Source organism: Helianthus annuus, chromosome 15 (genome assembly GCF_002127325.2).
Source record: "Helianthus annuus cultivar XRQ/B chromosome 15, HanXRQr2.0-SUNRISE, whole genome shotgun sequence".
In the NCBI taxonomy this organism is placed as follows: domain Eukaryota; kingdom Viridiplantae; phylum Streptophyta; class Magnoliopsida; order Asterales; family Asteraceae; genus Helianthus; species Helianthus annuus.
Genome location: NC_035447.2, coordinates 16,597,614 through 16,615,575, shown reverse-complemented (window position 1 = coordinate 16,615,575; position 17,962 = coordinate 16,597,614). Strand labels below are relative to the sequence as shown.

The 17,962-nt window shown below is 36.9% G+C and overlaps 3 protein-coding genes across 3 annotated transcripts; 2 read left to right on the top strand and 1 right to left on the bottom strand.

Moving 5' to 3' along the window:
- Nucleotides 1–3,271: 3,271 nt before the first annotated feature.
- LOC110913372 lies at nucleotides 3,272–3,869 on the bottom strand. Its single transcript, XM_022158209.1, has 2 exons — nucleotides 3,710–3,869; nucleotides 3,272–3,642 (listed from the first exon to the last, which is right to left on the bottom strand). The coding sequence occupies exons 1-2, from the start codon at nucleotides 3,867–3,869 to the stop codon at nucleotides 3,272–3,274; spliced, it is 531 nt and encodes a 176-aa protein (XP_022013901.1).
- A 1,500-nt stretch (nucleotides 3,870–5,369) lies between these two features.
- LOC110910940 (receptor protein kinase TMK1) lies at nucleotides 5,370–8,714 on the top strand. Its single transcript, XM_022155513.2, has 2 exons — nucleotides 5,370–7,890; nucleotides 7,983–8,714. Exons 1-2 carry the CDS (start codon nucleotides 5,559–5,561, stop codon nucleotides 8,504–8,506), a joined length of 2,856 nt encoding a protein of 951 aa, XP_022011205.1. The 5' UTR covers nucleotides 5,370–5,558; the 3' UTR covers nucleotides 8,507–8,714.
- Nucleotides 8,715–15,895: 7,181 nt separating this feature from the next.
- Nucleotides 15,896–17,717, top strand: LOC110913373. The gene is made up of 3 exons (XM_022158210.1): nucleotides 15,896–16,045; nucleotides 16,092–16,199; nucleotides 17,433–17,717. Exons 1-3 carry the CDS (start codon nucleotides 15,896–15,898, stop codon nucleotides 17,715–17,717), a joined length of 543 nt encoding a protein of 180 aa, XP_022013902.1.
- The last annotated feature ends 245 nt before the right edge of the window (nucleotides 17,718–17,962 follow it).

Here is a 17,962-nt window from a genome sequence, read left to right as displayed (position 1 = left end):
CCATCGGCCAAATGACAATAGTTGGGGTGTTTAAATCCATTAACCCCAAAAAAGAATGGCAAATCAAGTCGAGGTTAAATGAGCTCAGACTTAGCTCAAGCTTTAGGAATAGAGCTAGAAACCAACTAAGCTCGGGATCGACTTGAATCGTTTACACTAGTCACTACAGTTATAAACAAGTCGAGCCAATATGGGCTCGGGCTCGGCTCGTTTAAAAACTGAGCCTCGAGTTGAAATGTTGGGTCAGGCTCGGCTCGTCAAAAACTCGAACCAACTCATTTATTTTATTTTTTCAAATTAGAAAAATAAGAGATTAGAAGAAAATAAAAAATAGGGTATTACTATTTTTTTCTTTGCTATTAAACATTTAGATTTTTATTTTTTTATTTATTATACGTATCATCTGAGATATTTTTATTCATTAAAAATGACTTATTACTATTTAAAAATTATGGTTTGAAAATATGTAATACTTTTGTGTTACGATTTGTATACATATAAAAATTAGGCTCAAGTATATTCGAGCTAAACGAGCGAGCCACGAGTTGAGTATACCTTGGCTTGTTTAAAAACCCAAGCCGATTTCGAGCAATCTTTTTTTTTTTTTTGAGTGAGCCACGAGCCGAGCTTACCATAGGCCTTTGTCAATGTTGTACTCTCTCACATCAATCATGTACGTGTAAGTATAACTCATCATACAACTACTATGATTTGGAAGAATACCAACTCATACGAGTCGTATAAACATTATGACCTGTATAATAAGTCATAATAAAACTCGTACGATTCTGCATAACCCCTCGCACGACCCATATGATGTTTAGTACTTACTTTAGTGGTGTGTGTGTATAGTTTGACGATGAAAAAAAATAGGTTTATTTTATAAGATCAATTCCACTTATACCGATATAACTTTTTAAATCAGCTATTTTAAATTTATGGTTTTTAAGGATTTAAAAGCATAATATATATATATATATATATATATATATATATATATCAAATTGTTTAATATATATATGTATTAAACCATCCATCATTTTTAAAATTGTTCATTTTAAAACATTTGTTTTTTAAAATCGTTCATTTTAAAGTCATTTGTTTTTTAAAGTTTTTTTTAAACACTTCATTTTATACCATTCTTTTTAAATCATTTATTTTTTAAACATTTTTAAACTACTCACTTTTTAAGTCGTTCAATCTTTAAATTCTACAAAATGACGTGTATAAAAAACAAAAGAAATGTAATATTGAAAAAAAGAAACATTCTAATAAAAAGTTTGCAAAAGATCGTTTATTTTTCAAACTTTGTTTCGAATGGTTTATTTCTTTTTCAAATCTTCCATTTCTTTGTACTGTTTGTTTATATAAAATTCGTTATTTTTTTAACCTTTTGTTTATTAAATTTGTGCGTTTTTCAGTTCCTTACACTTGTTAACTTATTTTTTAAGGTTTTGTTTTTTATAAATGTCATTTTTAATCTTCGTTTTTTCATCCATTTGTTCATTTAAAATCGATCGTTTTTAAATTCCTTCGATTTTTGAAATCATTCATTTTCTTAAAGTTCTCTTTCCCTAATGGCTATAAGTAAACTTAATACAAAGTTTCAAAAATGAACGATTTAAAAAACGATTCTAAAAGTACGATTTAAAAGAAACGCTTTTAAAAATCAACGACTAAAAAAACGAATTGTTTAAAAAAGTTAAAAAAATGATTTTAAAAAGAACGGTATACAATGAATTATTAAAAAAAACTTTAATAGACAAATAACTTAAAAAGAACGATTTTAATAAACAAACGGTTTGAAAATGAATAATTTTAAAATGATAGACGGTTTAAACAAAGGCTAAAAAACAAATTATTTAAAAAACGATGTTTATAAAAAACAAACGCTTAATGAAAATACATATTTATTTGTAGATATAAAAATATTTTGATAAATAATAATCATGAAAATAACGAAATAAAAAAAAAACTTGAGTAATTGCATTAATAATCTCTTAAATATTAAATGAACTTTGTAATTATCAAAAACAACCCCTAAGATATATAATTACTTAATTACCCTTATACTTAACTGCTAAAAAAGTAACAAAATTAATGTCAGAGGCCAAAACCGTTATAAAATGCAATCTCGAAGTCTGATATGTTAAAAGATTCATTTTTGAGCTGAAAAAGTTAATCTGGCTAAACCACATAGGCCAAAACAATAATTTACTTTTTAGACTAGAAGGTATGGGGAGGGTCATCCCCAAGAGGATGGGCCGCCATGTAGTATGCCACATCCCCATCCCATATGGGATGGCCCTCCAAGCAATTTCAGGAGGTGGAGGATGGGCCCTACATTATTTATTTTTTTTGTTTAACTTTTTTATTTGCTTAACTTTATAAAAAAACATTTTAGAAATTAAATAAAAATAAGATATAAAAGAAGATAATTAAATCCATTACATAACATAAATAAAAATCACATAACCTAAAAAAATTTACACTACCTAAAATTTATAAAAAAACTAGATTTAAAAAAAAACACACAAACATAAATACTACTCGCTATCGTCTTCGTCACCGTCACCGCTGTTACATTGTTCCATATATGTTCTACCAAATCGGATTGAAGGTTTGCATGCGTGAAATCGTTGGTTAGCGAGAACGAGTTTAAATCATGTTGCATTGGATCTACTCGGACAATATTCCCGATAGATGCATTCTCATTATACTCACAAATCGCCCGACCTTCGCCTTCAATAATCATGTTATGGAGCAAAATGCAATCGTACATACAAAGGCGCAACCTCTTCGGTGTGAACGCACGTGCCGGTTGTTGAATGATTTGCCATTTTCTTTGTAGAACACCAAAACAACGTTCGATGTCTTTTCTTGCCGCTTCTTGACGCTTGGCGTTTTTTTTTCTTTTTTCGTCCTCCGGGTATGGAATGGTCTTAAGACGGATATATTCCGTCAGCAAGATAATAACCGCCCCTATATTCAACCCCAGAAACAAAAAAAACTAGTGTCCGGACCGGTTCCAATTACGATGTCGTTGAAGATCGCTGATTGGTATAGCACGTTAAGGTCGTTAAGTGAACCGGGAAGACCAAAGAAAGCATACCAGATCCACAAATCTTGTGATGCCACAGCCTCTAGTATTAATGTTGGATGGCCGTGATCGCCTCGCGTATATTGGCCTCGCCACGCATTCGGGCAGTTATGTCACGCCCACAATGCTACCGAGCATTCCCGGAAACCCATGTCGTGCTTCATGAGCTTGCTACAACTGTTGAACATCATACGCGTTTGGTTTCCGCAAATATTTTTTGCTATACAGTTTCACCACATTTCCGAAAAATCGATACAAACATTCCCGTGTAGTTCTTTCCGACATTTGTAAGTACTCGTCCAAAGCGTCGGCCACTGTCCCGTACGCCAGTGGGCGAATGGCCGCAGTACACTTTTGTAACGTGGTGAATCCTCGTGCGCCACGAGCATCGTATCGTAACGTGAAAAACGGGTCGAACCCCGCCAAATCATCAGCAATCCGTGTGAATAACCGGCGACTCATTCGGAACCTACGTCTGAAAATCTCGGCATTGTAAAGGGGTGCATCCGAAAAATAATCGTTCACCAATTTCTCGTGCGCTCCTGTCGTAAAGAAATTATAAATATGAGGAAAGAACGAATAAGGATATAAAATTTATTAATGATAAACCTCCGCGGTCTCTGTTAATCCGTTGTTGCCTGGTGTGTATTTCAGACGAGACCTCTTCCTCTTCCTCCTCCATAATAATCTTCGCCGCCGTTAGCACAACGTTTGCGTAAAAGATCTCCCCTTCCTCCGAAGACGAGGACCACCAAGAATTAGATTGCATTGTGGGTGAAAAATATTTTTTTTTTTTATAAAAGATGGGTATAAATATGAGAGTGTTTTGGGTTGAAAGTAGGAAGAAAATGGTGAAAGAAGGGTACTTTTATAGAAAAAGTTTTTTTTTTTATTTTATATTTAAAATAATAGCCGTTGTAACTGCTATATTTTTTAAAATTTGGGCCGTCAAGAACTTCTGGAATCAGCCGCTGAGGACGGAATGGGCCTAAAGGGGGCGGTGTTTCGGGACAACGCAGGGCCTCACCGTGTGTTAGCCGTCCCCATACCTTCTACTTTTATGAATCACCGAATTTGGTCAATTTCATGTCTCCGTTCATTTAATTCAGTTAGACGCCACGAGGTGTATGAAAACAACTAAAAAAATATGAAAATGGGATAAAGTTTATGATTGATGACAAATGATCAACAAACGACAAGACAATAATACAATGTGTTCTACATCTATTATTATTCTTTCTATATATAACTAAGTTATAGCAAAACAAAAAAAATGTAAACAATAATATGATTTTACATACTTAAAAACATAAATTTAAAATAGCAGATTTAAAATGTTATATCAGTATAAATCGAATTTATATTATAAAATAAATCTAAAATAACTTTTTTCATCGTCAAACTATATACACACCACTATATACTAACTAGTCTACACACCATTCATACATCATATGGGTCGTATGAGTTGTTATGCAGAATCGTATGAGTTGGTGTTCTTTCAAATCATAGTAGTTGTATGATGAGTTATACTTACACATACACGATTGATGTGACAGAGCACACCATTGACAAAGGCCTATTGTAAGCTCGGCTTGTGTTGAAAAAAGCTTTCTCGAAATCGGCTTGAGTTTTTAAACAAGCCAAGGTAAACTCAGCTCATGACTCACTCGTTTAGCTCGAATATACTTGAGCCTAAATTTTTATATGTATACAAATCATAACACAAAAGTATTACATATTTTCTAACAATAATTTTTAAATAGTAATATAGTTATTTTTAATGAATAAAAATATCTCAGATAGATGATTGGTATAATAAATAAAAATCCAAAAAATCTAAATGTTTAATAGCAAAGAAAAACAATAGTAATACCCTATGTTTTTCGTTGAATCTATCATTTTTCTAACTTGAAAAAAATAAATGAGCTGGTTCGAGTTTTTGACGAGCCGAGCCTGACCCAGCATTTCAACTCGATAAGAAAACAAGTCAGCTCAGTTTTTAAACGAGCCAAGCCCGAGCCCATATTAGCTCGACTTGTTTACAACTCTAGTGACTAGTGTAAACAATTCAAGTCGATCCCGAGCTTAGTTGATTTCTAGCTCTATTCCTAAAGCTCGAGGTTCGATTTGCCATTCTTTTTTATAAAAAGTAAGAAGAATGTACATCACTTTGATCTAACATAAAGGACTACTTTTGTCACTTGTTTTAGTAGAACCAACCAATGACCATACATACATACATACACATATCCGACAAGCTTGATCATACTCTCTCTGTCTATAAAATATAAATAAATATTCTCCAACTCCAAAATCCACTTTCTTCCCCTTCATCACCGCCGTTCAATCTCTTCCACAAAAAGCTTCTTTTACCCAATCACTCTGCAATTTTCCCAATCAAAACCCTAAATCATTCATCCCAATCCACTTCAGATCCACAACATTCCACCCAAATATGACGAAACCCTTTCTGGGTTTCACAATTCACCCTCCATTTCATCTACCCATCATCTTATTCATCTCAATTACACTCACATTTGTTCAATCTCAATCAACCGATGCTGACGTCATGCAAGCTCTCAAAAAGAACTTGAGTCCACTCGAATCACTTGACTGGTCCGACCCGAATCCGTGCAAATGGGAACAAGTTCAATGCTTGAACAACCGGGTCACCCGGATCCAAATCGGTAACAAGAATCTCAAAGGCTCACTTCCTGAAACCCTCAACACTCTCACTGACCTTCAATTTCTTGAATTTCAAACCAATCAACTCACTGGGCCGTTACCGAGTCTTGCCGGGTTAACTCAGCTGCAGAGGCTGTTATTGAATCGCAACAATTTTAGCTCAATACCTCCCGATTTCTTTGATGGTATGAGTTCTTTACAACATGTTTATCTTGATTATAATGATTTTGCATCATGGGGGGTTCCAGATAGTTTAAAATCCGCATCAAGTTTGCAGACTTTTTCAGCCACATCGGCTAATATAACCGGAAAGATCCCCGATTTCTTCGGGGGCGATACGTTTTCGGGTTTAACAACATTGCATTTGTCGTTTAATTCGCTTGAAGGGGGGTTGCCCGATTCGTTTTCGGGGTCTTCGATTCAGAGTTTGTGGTTAAATGGGCAGAATAGCAGGTCTAGGTTGAATGGTAGTCTTGATGTGCTTCATAACATGACACAATTGACCGAAGTTTGGCTTCACGGGAACCAGTTTTCGGGTCCCATACCGGATCTTTCGGGTTTGAGTGAGTTGCAAGATTTGAGTTTGAGGGATAATAGTTTAACAGGTGTGGTTCCGGAATCTTTAACAGGGCTGCAATCGTTGAAAGTCGTTAACTTGACTAATAATTTGTTACAGGGACCAACTCCGAGTTTTGGTAAGTCTGTGGCCGTTGATTTGGATGGGATTAATAGCTTTTGTTTGCCTGATGCTGGTGTTGGTTGTGATGATCGCGTTAATAGTTTGCTTGCGGTTGCGAAATCTGTGGGTTATCCGCGGAATTTTGCTGATAGTTGGAAGGGGAATGATCCTTGTAATTTGTGGTTAGGGGTTACATGTTCTAGTGGTGGGAATATTACGGTTATTAATTTTCAAAGAATGGGTCTTACGGGTAGTATTTCGCCTAATTTTTCGTCGATTAAGTCTCTGCAAAGGTTGATTCTTGCCAATAATAATCTTTCGGGAAAAATCCCAGAAGAGCTTAAAGATTTGCCTAATTTGATTGAGCTGGATGTTTCTAATAATCATCTTTATGGGGGGGTTCCGAAATTTAGGGAAAGTGTTAAGGTGAAGAGCGAAGGGAATCTTGATATTGGGAAAGATGGTCCTAGTGTGAACCCGGTGTCACCGTCTGGTGGTCCGCCTGGCAGTCAAACTAGACCTAATGGTGGTGGTGTTGGCGGCGACGGTGGTGGTGGTGGAGGGAAGAGGTCGAATACGAAGGTGGTGGTCGGATCAGTTGGTGGTGTTTGTGCGTTGTTTTTCGTTGGTTTGCTAGGTGTTTGTGTTTACAAAGGTAAACGGAAGCGCGCTAGTGGTAAACCTTATCAAAGCACAATGGTGATTCATCCCCGCCATTCGAGTTCAGATGCCGATGCTGTCAAGATTACGGTTGCGGGTTCAAGTACTACAAACGGTGGAGCGAGTGAAACCTTTAGCCAAACAAGCAGTGGAACTAGAGACATCCATGTTGTTGAAGCGGGCAATATGGTAATTTCAATACAAGTTTTGAAAAACGTCACCAATAATTTCAGCCCAGATAACATACTCGGGAAAGGAGGGTTCGGGACTGTTTATAAAGGCGAGTTACATGACGGAACCAAGATTGCGGTTAAGAGGATGGAATCGGGAGTGATGAGCGATAAAGGTCTTGACGAGTTTAAATCTGAGATTGCGGTTCTAACCAAGGTTAGACATAGGCATTTGGTGGCACTTCTCGGGTACTGTTTGGATGGAAACGAGAGGCTTCTTGTTTACGAGTATATGCCTCAAGGGACGCTTAGTAGGTTTTTATTTGATTGGCAAGAAGAAGATTTGAAACCGCTTGAATGGACAAAAAGATTGGTTATCGCTTTAGATGTTGCTAGAGGTGTCGAGTATTTACACGGTTTAGCACAACAAAGTTTTATTCATAGAGATCTTAAGCCCTCCAATATCCTACTCGGTGATGATATGCGGGCCAAAGTTGCAGACTTTGGACTTGTTCGACTCGCCCCAGATGGAAAAGCTTCACTCGTGACAAGGCTAGCCGGTACTTTCGGATATCTTGCACCCGAATATGCAGGTATTCATTGTTTTCTTTCTTATTATTCATCTTTTTTTTTTTTATAAAAATCATTTAATTAGCTGTAATAATTTTACATATGATTCTACCAGTGATGGGCCGAGTAACAACCAAAATCGACGTGTTCAGTTTCGGGGTAATCCTAATGGAACTGATAACGGGCCGAAGAGCACTAGACGAAACACAACAAGAGGAAAGCGTCCACTTGGTGCAATGGTTCCGACGAATGCACATAAATAAAGACACCTTCCGGAAGGCCATTGACCCGGCCCTTGACCTAGACGAAGAAGCTCTAGCCAGTGTGAGTACAGTGGCAGAACTAGCAGGCCACTGCTGTGCCTCAGAACCACACCAAAGGCCCGACATGAGTCATGCGGTCAATGTTCTCTCGTCCCTAGCCGAGCTCTGGAAGCCGTCTGAACCCGACCCTGATGACATTTACGGAATTGATCTTGACATGACTTTACCTCAAGCGGTCAAGAAGTGGCAAGCGTTGGAGGGTATGAGCGGTTACGACAGCTCGTCGGTTATCGGAAGCAATGATAATACGCAAACCAGCATACCCACTCGACCCTCCGGGTTTGCCGACTCGTTTACTTCACTCGACGGACGGTGAGGATCCAAAAACAACATCTTGTTGCTGTTTATGGGATGGGTTTGTTCATTCTTTCTTATGCTTGTTTATCTGCTGCTCTTGTTTATTTATCAGACTGTTCTGTGTTCTATCTTGGATACTCTTTTGACTTTCTACTTGTCAATGTTTTGAATTTGGAAGATGCAAAATAATTATGAAATTCTAATGTCATATGGGTTGTTCATTGTAATGGTGTTTATAAACCCACCCGAAATCGCCCAAACCAAAGAAAGTCGCAGTTTGAAATATGTACGGTCCGGTTCATGGTTCGGTTGAACCGGTTTGTTTAACATTTGCTGTTATTATTATTATTTAATTTTAGGAATGTAAAGTTATGTGTGTAGGTAAAAGATCAAATACAAATAATCTTAACATACTAAACATACAAATTGAAGGAAAACTCAAAAAGACAAGGTGGTATTTTTGTAATTACCACCAACTATCAAAGTTACTATACAAATGTGAACTCAACCAAAAATACCTAAAAAACACAAATTTTTTTTTTAACATTTTTTATTAAAAAAGCGCTACATTTCGTTAGCAAATTTTTTTTTGCTGGTACTAAAAGTAGCGATTTTTAATAAAAAATGTTAAAAAAATAAAATAAAATAATTTGTGTGTTTTTTTTTTTATTTTTTTAGATTTTTTAGGGGTTTAGTTTTTAGCATTTTAGCTTGGGTGGGGTGTTAGGTTTTTGGGGGTGGGGGGATTTAGGTTATTTTTTTTTTTTGGAGGCGGGGGGGGGGGGGGGGGTTAGGTTTTTTTTAGGTATATTTGTAGAGTAACTTTGATAGTTATTGATAATTACAAAAATGTCACATTGTCTTTTTGAGTTTTGCTTCAATTTGTATGTTTAGTATGTTAGATTATTTGTAAAAAAACTTTTCCTTATGTGTGTATTATATCCATGAACCTTTGCTATACAATTTTATACAAACTTATGTTTTTATTAAATAATTTTATTTTGTCTAAAACCACAAAACTGTGTCCCATTCAAAGAGATTACTTATACGACAAGTATAGATGTTACTTTCTCTTAATTAAGTGACCATTTTTTTTTTCTAATTTAAGGAAAAAAAAAAACAATTATTTATGCTAAGTTGTACTATATTCAATGGATTTTGTACGTTGCAGCTGTCACTAGAATAGAATCGGTCAGTGTCAGCATGTTCTATTTATTTTTTAATATTAATTGGTCAACTGTAACCATTTATTTATCGAACTTATGATCTACGTGACCAGCATATCTCCCACTCCTACTCGTTGTCACTTATTAAATACTTAAAGTTTTGAATTTGGATCTTGTCTTTCCTTGAATATTCTTTTGGTCCTTGTTTTATGTTTTAGTTGCCGATTTCTACCACTAGTATAAATAAAATGATAAAAAAAAATAATTTTTTTTTAAATATATTAAGTCTTATAGTTTCCATGTTGCGTTGTCAGGTTGAATTATTCAAACCAAACCTGATTCATATCTATATTTGCAATATTTCGTGTTTCGGGTCGACTTAGTTTAATGCTTATTCGTGAATGAGTAACATTTTAAACAATCGTTTACTCCAACTCAAATGAAACATTTTGGTAATTGATGTTAACTTAATTGTGTTTGTTTCCATGCTTCCTCTAGAGGTGTAAAAAAAACCGGTTTTAGAAACGTAACCGAAAAAAAAAACCGAAACCGGTTTTTTTTAAACAGTTTTAGAACCGAACCGAACCGAACCGAACAGGCGGTTTGTGACCGGTTACTATTCTTGATCTGAAAAACCGGTTAATAACCGAAACCGGTTTAAAAAAACCAGTTTTTTGGTAAAAACCGATCCCAACCGGTTACTGTTTTGGATTTGAAAAACCGGTTTGTAACCGAAACCGGTTATAAAAAAAAACAGGTTTTTGTTTTGGATGAAAAAACCGGTTCGATTAAAAACCGGACCAGTTTTTCAAAAAAAAAAAAAAAAAAAAAAAAAAAAAACCGATTTGTACACCTCTACCTCTCATTACCAATTAATAGGTTTTATATATTTAATGGAGATTTGAAAAGCGAATTAAGAGGGTATAAATATGTTGAAATGGTTTGAAATTAATTAAGTTAGAGGGAGAATTAAGAATTAAAATATCATTACTAAATTCTTATATTTTATAATAATTTACTTTTAAAACTATATGTAAGATTAAATATAATTATAGTGTTATATTTAATTGTGTAATCAGTATAATCATTTATATTATATAGATCAAAATATATATTACTTATTATATAATGAGTTGGTAATTGTTTATAGACCATATTACCCTTATTAACTAATTAGGTTTCCTTTTAGGTGTATATATAAGGAGATAACTAGAGAGGTTAAATGTTAGACACCAATAATAAAATCAGAGAAATTGCCTCCCTACACCTCTCTCTCCATCCGAATTCTAGCATTGAATTCGGTTTCACCATCATTGTTGGCTCATGTGATCCTTCCTAAAGAACAGATGATACAAAGCCAAAACTGGTTCTGCAACAACTGATCCTAATAACAGTGCTTTGAACTCCTTTTCCCTCCAATGGCAGTGGCATCCACCATCTGATGATCTCTAAAGTCTGCTGATACTCAAGGTCTGTTATATACAAAGAACTGCTGAAGTCTAAAGTCTTTTGAAGACCTATCATCTGTTGAAGTCAAAGAACTGCTAGAAGTCAAAGGCCTAATCAACCTTTATGGAAAGCACTACTCAATCTTCATCAGTGGTTGAAGCCCATCAGCGGATAGGATTCATTAGTAGTTTGATAATCAGTGTTTAATGTAACAGTTACTTTAATCATCAGTGTTTAGAGGTTGTTAAGATTGTTAGCTGTCACTGTCTAGGTGATGTCAACAAAAGATGCTATAGTGTTTAGGATTGTACTATAAATAGACAGTGCCTGTACTGTTCTATTAGCTCTTTCACACACTTGCATTTTGTACGAACTAACACTAGTGAGCTCAGGCTGAGGGGGAGAATGTGAACTGCATACGTTGAATATTTTGTAATGAAATCATTCGACACAAAGTATATATGATGAAAGCTTTTCTTTCCTCGTTTGTGTTATAAAGTTTTTCATTCACTCCGCTGCATATTATCATTTGTTTATCTTCTTCCATTTATCATCTCTTATAAAACAACACAAACAAGTAAACTCAGCTCCTAACAATTGGTATCAGAGCATAGGTCAGTCAAATTCGATTTAACAATCAATTTGACATAAAAGATCAGCTCAATTTCATTGATACTTTGTTGTTCGTATTTGTTGAAAAACAGAGTATAAGCATAATCACGTTCGAAGTTGTTCAAAAACTTTTGTAAAACAACCAAAATGTCTTCACAATCACAAGATCCTCACAACACTGGCACACTTTACAAGCCACCTATGCTTGTCAGATCTGAATACAATATCTGGCAACGTAGGATAGGCCATGCGTTAGCACAACAAAACACCAGTTGTTGGAAGTCTGTCATCTTTGGACCTCATGTTCCAATGGTGCCAAGTGCAGAAGATCCCAAGGTCCAAGTACCTAAAAGTCCTGAAAATTATTCAGCAGGATTTTCAGAGGATTGAGTTAGATGATAAGTCATTCAGTATAGTGGCCACATCACTACCCAATGACATATATGCTGGCCTGCTACACTATAACAGTGCTAAAGAGCTATGGGATGCGCTCAAAGAGCAATTTGGTGGGACAGAAGAGGTTATTGAAAACAACAGAGAGGTTTTAAACCAACAATACGAAACATTTTTTCATGTTAAGGGAGAGTCATTGACCCAACAGTTTGAAAGGTTTAGTTGTCTGATTAGTGAGCTAAAATTGGTTAATGTTGAATATGTTAAATCCACTTTAAATAGTAGGTTTCTTAGATCATTACCAGAAAAGTGGGACACTATAGTGTTTGTGACCAGAAATTCTGTGGGGTTCAAGGATTTAAATCTGACCCAACTTCATGGTAGGCTTCTCACATATGAAAGAGAGCTTAACCAGAAAAAGAAGTTGCAGGTATCTAGAAAAGTTGCTGATGATTACACTTTTGGTAACACAACAATCTTGGGTCAAGAAGAGTCATCTGATGGTAGTAAGGACCAGAGTTATGATCATTATATTGGCATAACTGCAGGTGGAGCCTTCAACTCTGGGCCTTACTCACCCAATTATGCTTTCACAGCTAATGGGGAAAACCAGATCTCTGATAATTTATCCTTTGAATTAAATGACCTCCAACACTTTGATCCCACTGATCTGGAAGAAATGGACATTCTGCATCAGCTTGCTTTGTTGAGTGTTAAAACAAGCAAGTTTTACAAAAGAACTAGTAGGAAGTTTCCATGATTGCATGGGAATTTGAGGGGGGGGGGGTTTGGATAAGTAAAAAATCAAGCGCTATAAGTGTATTAGGCTTGGTCACTTTGCTAGGGAATGTAGGAGTCGAAACAGTGGTGTCACACCCCAACCGATGGCGGAAACACCGGGGTATGGCACTGAGCGAAACAGATTGTCAAGAGAAATTCCATAACGACTAAATTACCAAATAGTTAATATTATGTCCCATACCATAACCCATTAAGTAATCTAATTATTACAGACATAGACATTCTCAAAATAAAAACATGTTCCGACAACTCATATTTAAATAAATTGTCTTTGTTTGTTTCTAGACTCCATCCTACTTGATTCCACAAAAGCAGGTAAAGCACAACATCCTAAGCATTCAAACACCTGTCACATACGTTAAAATAAAGGTCAATACACATAGTGTAAAGGTGAGCATACAAGTTTAATAGATATAATAGAGTTCAAAATCGTTTACGCATAACCAGCATGTAACATGTATAAAGTGAAGGCTAGTAGGTTATCGACAGAGAAATATGCACAGACGTGACTGCGAGTTGTAGAATGCGCAACACATATCCCCACTGGGACACGTGAAGTAAAGCCCTTAACAACCCCAGTCCACGACAGGTGCTGAGTCCAAACTATAGTACTATCGTTGCTAAGGTGTCAGGCAACAATCACTGTGTTAACATAACATACAAGCATTCATCGAATAACACGTAGCATGCAATAACGGTCAGCGTATAAATAGTGTTTACGTTGTGTGTCGATTGTGATTTAGAATAAGTAACGTATGTAACACCCAAAAGTGCGTAAAGGAAAAAGGGACCGAGTATACTCACAGATTGTGTTTAACAAGTAAACACTCTCTTGGATTGAAAGGAGCGCTGAGAGAGATTAGCCTGAACAGTTAACGATAGCATAAGCGAAGAACGGCGCGTAAAACGGTGCAAATTACCAAGTGTCGGATGGTAATCCGATCGGATGGCAATCCGATCGGATGGTCATTCGATCGGATGTCAATCCGTTCGGATGGTCATCTGATCGGATGGCCATTTGGCCGGATTGACACCTTGTTTGGTAAGGATGTGTTTGTGTATGATGGCTTGTCTTTTGAAGTTTTCGTTGTAGCATTTTGAAAACAGAGAAGTATCTCTACCTTTCAGGTCGTTCGATCGAACGACGGTTCGATCGGGTGGCGATCCGCTCGGCGAGGTATTCCTTAGAGAACAAGTTCACAGCAGGATTGTCACTCGATCGGATGGTCTAACGATCGGGTGGCAATCCGTTAGAACTGATAATGCATTGAATATGTTGAAAATTGTTAAGTATGAAATCCTCAAGTGCAATCCGATCGGATGGCAATCCGATCGGACGGCAATCCGTCCCGCGACCTGAACGTGTTGCTAACTTGAAAATTCGTTAAGTTTTGCGGTTGCTCGAGACGATATGACAACGTGCTAACCAACAGAAACCCCATCATGACCCAAGTGATCCGATCGAACAGGAATCACCCAAGTCTGATCAGTTTATAGGTTCGTGACGGTGGTTCATGTTTAACCCGAAATCGATTCTCTCTTTGATAGAAACCAGATCTTGAACCGACACATCACTAAGAAGGAGTAGAAGATCAGAACAAGCTCCGATTCTATCGGTTTTGAGTGCATTGAGTGTAAAAGAGTTGAAAGAAAGTTGGAAAACCATACTTCAATCCTTTTAACCATGAATATGTGTAGATCTATGCGAAAACATTGTTGATTCATGTGGAAATCCTTCAGATCTGAGTTGTTCTTGGTGGAATGAAGCCAAATCTTGAAGTTCAAAAGAACTCCATGATGACATCATCCTAGAACACCTCAAATCTGCTGATTTCACGGATAAAAGTTAAGATTAAAAGGTGAAAATGATGAAGAAGTGTGTGTAGATCATAGAAGTACAAGATTTAGGTTGAAAACTTACAAGAATCGCGAGAAATCGAGAGAAATGAGTGCTTGAGTGAGCTGGTCGAGTGAGAGAGCTGTCACATCACAAATGATTTGACAGGCGGGTATTTATAGGGTTTCCAAAAGAGGAAAGTGCATAAGGGTTGAGTGGGTCACCGATCGGATGACTCTTCGATCGGATGGCAACCCGATCGGATGGCAATACGATCGGTTGGCTATCCGATCGAGTGGTCACTCGATTGAGTGGCTCCGACGATTGAGTTTCGGCGTTTCGTTTCGTACGTTGGGTTTTGCGATGCGTTTAAGCGAGTTTGCGATGCGATAGTATTAAACAATAAATAACCTAATCATCGCTCGCTATATCTAACATACAATCATCATAAATAACCTGCGTTTAGCGTTTGCGATTTAGTTGCATTGCGATAGAGTTGCGATTGCGTTTCGATTAACCACCACAAACATAAGCATAAGTAAACATGCACAAGTAACACATAAGTAGCACACACACATAAAACAATATCCAGAACGCATAGTTCAAGTTGCAAATGCGGTTGCGATGCGATTAGCGATACAGCGATAAAACATGCGATAAACATCGATTAAACCTTGATTATTCACAGATACTCCACATAATACAACTAAAGTGAAATAAAATAAAGATTCGATTAGAAGTCAAAGTAGTCAAATCAGTAATTGAGCAAGGAGTGACAGATCGCAATTAGCAATCTTTTCTTCCGTTGACCTCAATCTTGACTTTGACTTTGACTTTCGTAACACGGGGTGTTACAAGTGGACCAATTATCACTCACCCTAGGCCAAGACCTCAAAACACTCAAAACACTGTGCACTATTCCCAATATACCCATGTTCCTCATATGCAAAACACTGCCCATTTTGCACATCCTGTAAACATTGTTCATGTGCAGTATGTCCAAACCACTGTTCCACAGATTCAGTATGTTCAAGCCCCTGTATCTCAGGTTCAAGTGCAACCTGCACCACAACAAGCTGCGCAAACATCTGCTCCAGCAGAGGCCAGTCAACAGAGTTTCTTTACACATGGCTTTGTTGATTGGAGCAGTATGCCTGAGGACTTAACTGATGAAAATTTTTCTCTAATTGCTAATCCTGATGTTTCTCCTGATGAATTTTGTTTCATGGCATTAGAGTCAATACCAGAAGGGCAGGAATCTGAAGAAGTGGAGTCCAGATCTGAAGTGGTTGAAGAAATTGTTGAAACAGTGGTTACAACATTCAACAGATATTGTTGGTGAACAGATGTTAGAAGAGAAGAAAACTGAACTTCTGTTGGAACCTCTTGCTGATCCATGGGATGCTAGTGTGTGTGAAGGTGAATGTGACTGTGCCATGATGGCTGCTGCTAAGGTATCACCTCAGATCTTAAAAGATTTGTGTTCAGATTAACGCATTATCGCTTTTGCTAATATAAAAGAGGCGAATGAAAACCTTAGAAACAAGATTTTAAAAGATGAAGTGCAATTTGAGAAAACTTTTAAAGAGTTGAAAAACAAATTGTTTGACAGAGAAAATGAAATCAGCAGCTTGAAACATGAACACAACATAACCAAAGTCCAACTCCAAACTATGGTAGAAAAATACGAAGTTTGCAAAAAGGAGCTTGAATCCACCCAAATCACTTGTGAAAAATGGGTGGAGTCTTTTAAAGGTTATGAACTGATGTTAGAAAAGTAGATCAAGAGCAATATGAAGTTTGGCATTGGCTTTAGAAAACATGACTAAACTGAAAACACTGTTGAAATTGAATCTAGCTTGGTTGAAGTAATCCCAACAAACATGGCTGGTCAAGAGATAAAAGTCACAGATAAAAATGGAAACAAAATCATTTTAGAAAAACCAGAGGGGTCATCAACCTTTGAAGAGATAGAAAAATATCAATTCAAACCCACCTTGTCTGATGAATGTGACATCCTTGAAAACTCTGTTGAAAAGAAAGTTGAAAAGAGGAAGAGAAGAGAAAAGGTTTAGAACTTGTTTTGTGAGAAAATAAACCATGCCACAAAAGACTGTTTTCTTTTAAAAGCCTACGATATAAACAAAACAAGTGTCACTGAGCCTGCACCTAAGTGCATGATTTGTGGAAAAACCAACCATTTAACTCAAGAGTGTGTGTATCTCAAAACTTTTGAGGTTAAAAGAAAAGAGTACACATCAAAAACACTGGAGAGTCCACAAAAACCTTCCACCAAAAGCAAACAGACTTTTGTGCTTGTCCAAACAGCTGTTACAAAACAGTTGAACAAAACCTCTGCTCCTAGAGAGGTACAAGTGACAGATGCACCACCATAAAACCAGTTCCCAAGAGGATATGGTCAACCATCATACCAAAAGGTCCCACGCTCTTATGAAGCCTACAAAAGGCTCTCTAAGCCCAAAGTGAATAGGCATCCTTTTGGTTATCAACATCTGACAAGAGATGGCCCACAACAGTGGTTACAGAAAAATGCTCAAAATCTGGTCAAACCCCTGACTTAACCACTGTTCATGCTCCTGGACTTGAGGCTGACCTATCTGTGACCCCATCCAAAGCCATCTTGGCTTTGGAGACCCACCTGAACTAATTTGTCACTTGATGTCCAGGGAGCTTCTGTGTGCTTAGATAGTTTATGGTATGTAGATAGTGGAGGCTCCAGGCACATGACAGGATGTAGAGTCCTATTCAAAGATTTCAAAAAACATGGAGGGGGTGATATATCCTTTGGTAACAATTCAAAAGGGAAGGTGTTGGGGTCAAGGACAGTGCAGGCTGGGAAGCTCAAGTTTGAGAATGTCAATCTTATCGACAATCTTAAGTTTAACCTCCTTAGTGTTTCACAAATGAGTGACAAAGGCTATAGGTCATTCTTCACTAAGGATAAACTGTAAGATTGTTGGTCCAGAAATGATGAAAAAGATTGAAGAAATCATAGCCGGGGGTAAAACACAGCTTGTTGCTCAAAGGAGTGTGTAACACCTTGTAAAATCGTGCCCAATAATGTATCGACACGTGTCCCTAAACTTAATTGTGCTTAAAGTTGGCTAAGAGGGACTATTGTTGTCAAATGATGAAAACTAAGAATGTGGAGGGACTAAAAGTGTTAACATGCTGAAACTATGCCTCTGAGTGACCT

Coding starts and splice junctions, on each gene's coding strand:
- LOC110913373 (XM_022158210.1), top strand. CDS start 15,896: ATGCCTGAGGACTTAACTGATGAAAATTTTTCTCTAATTGCTAATCCT. Junction 16,046..16,091: donor CTGAAGTGGTTGAAGAAATT/GTTGAAACAGTG, acceptor GTTGGTGAACAG/ATGTTAGAAGAGAAGAAAAC. Junction 16,200..17,432: donor CCATGATGGCTGCTGCTAAG/GTATCACCTCAG, acceptor CTTGATGTCCAG/GGAGCTTCTGTGTGCTTAGA.
- LOC110913372 (XM_022158209.1), bottom strand. CDS start 3,869: ATGCAATCTAATTCTTGGTGGTCCTCGTCTTCGGAGGAAGGGGAGATC. Junction 3,643..3,709: donor GATTAACAGAGACCGCGGAG/GTTTATCATTAA, acceptor TCTTTACGACAG/GAGCGCACGAGAAATTGGTG.
- LOC110910940 (XM_022155513.2), top strand. CDS start 5,559: ATGACGAAACCCTTTCTGGGTTTCACAATTCACCCTCCATTTCATCTA. Junction 7,891..7,982: donor TCTTGCACCCGAATATGCAG/GTATTCATTGTT, acceptor TGATTCTACCAG/TGATGGGCCGAGTAACAACC.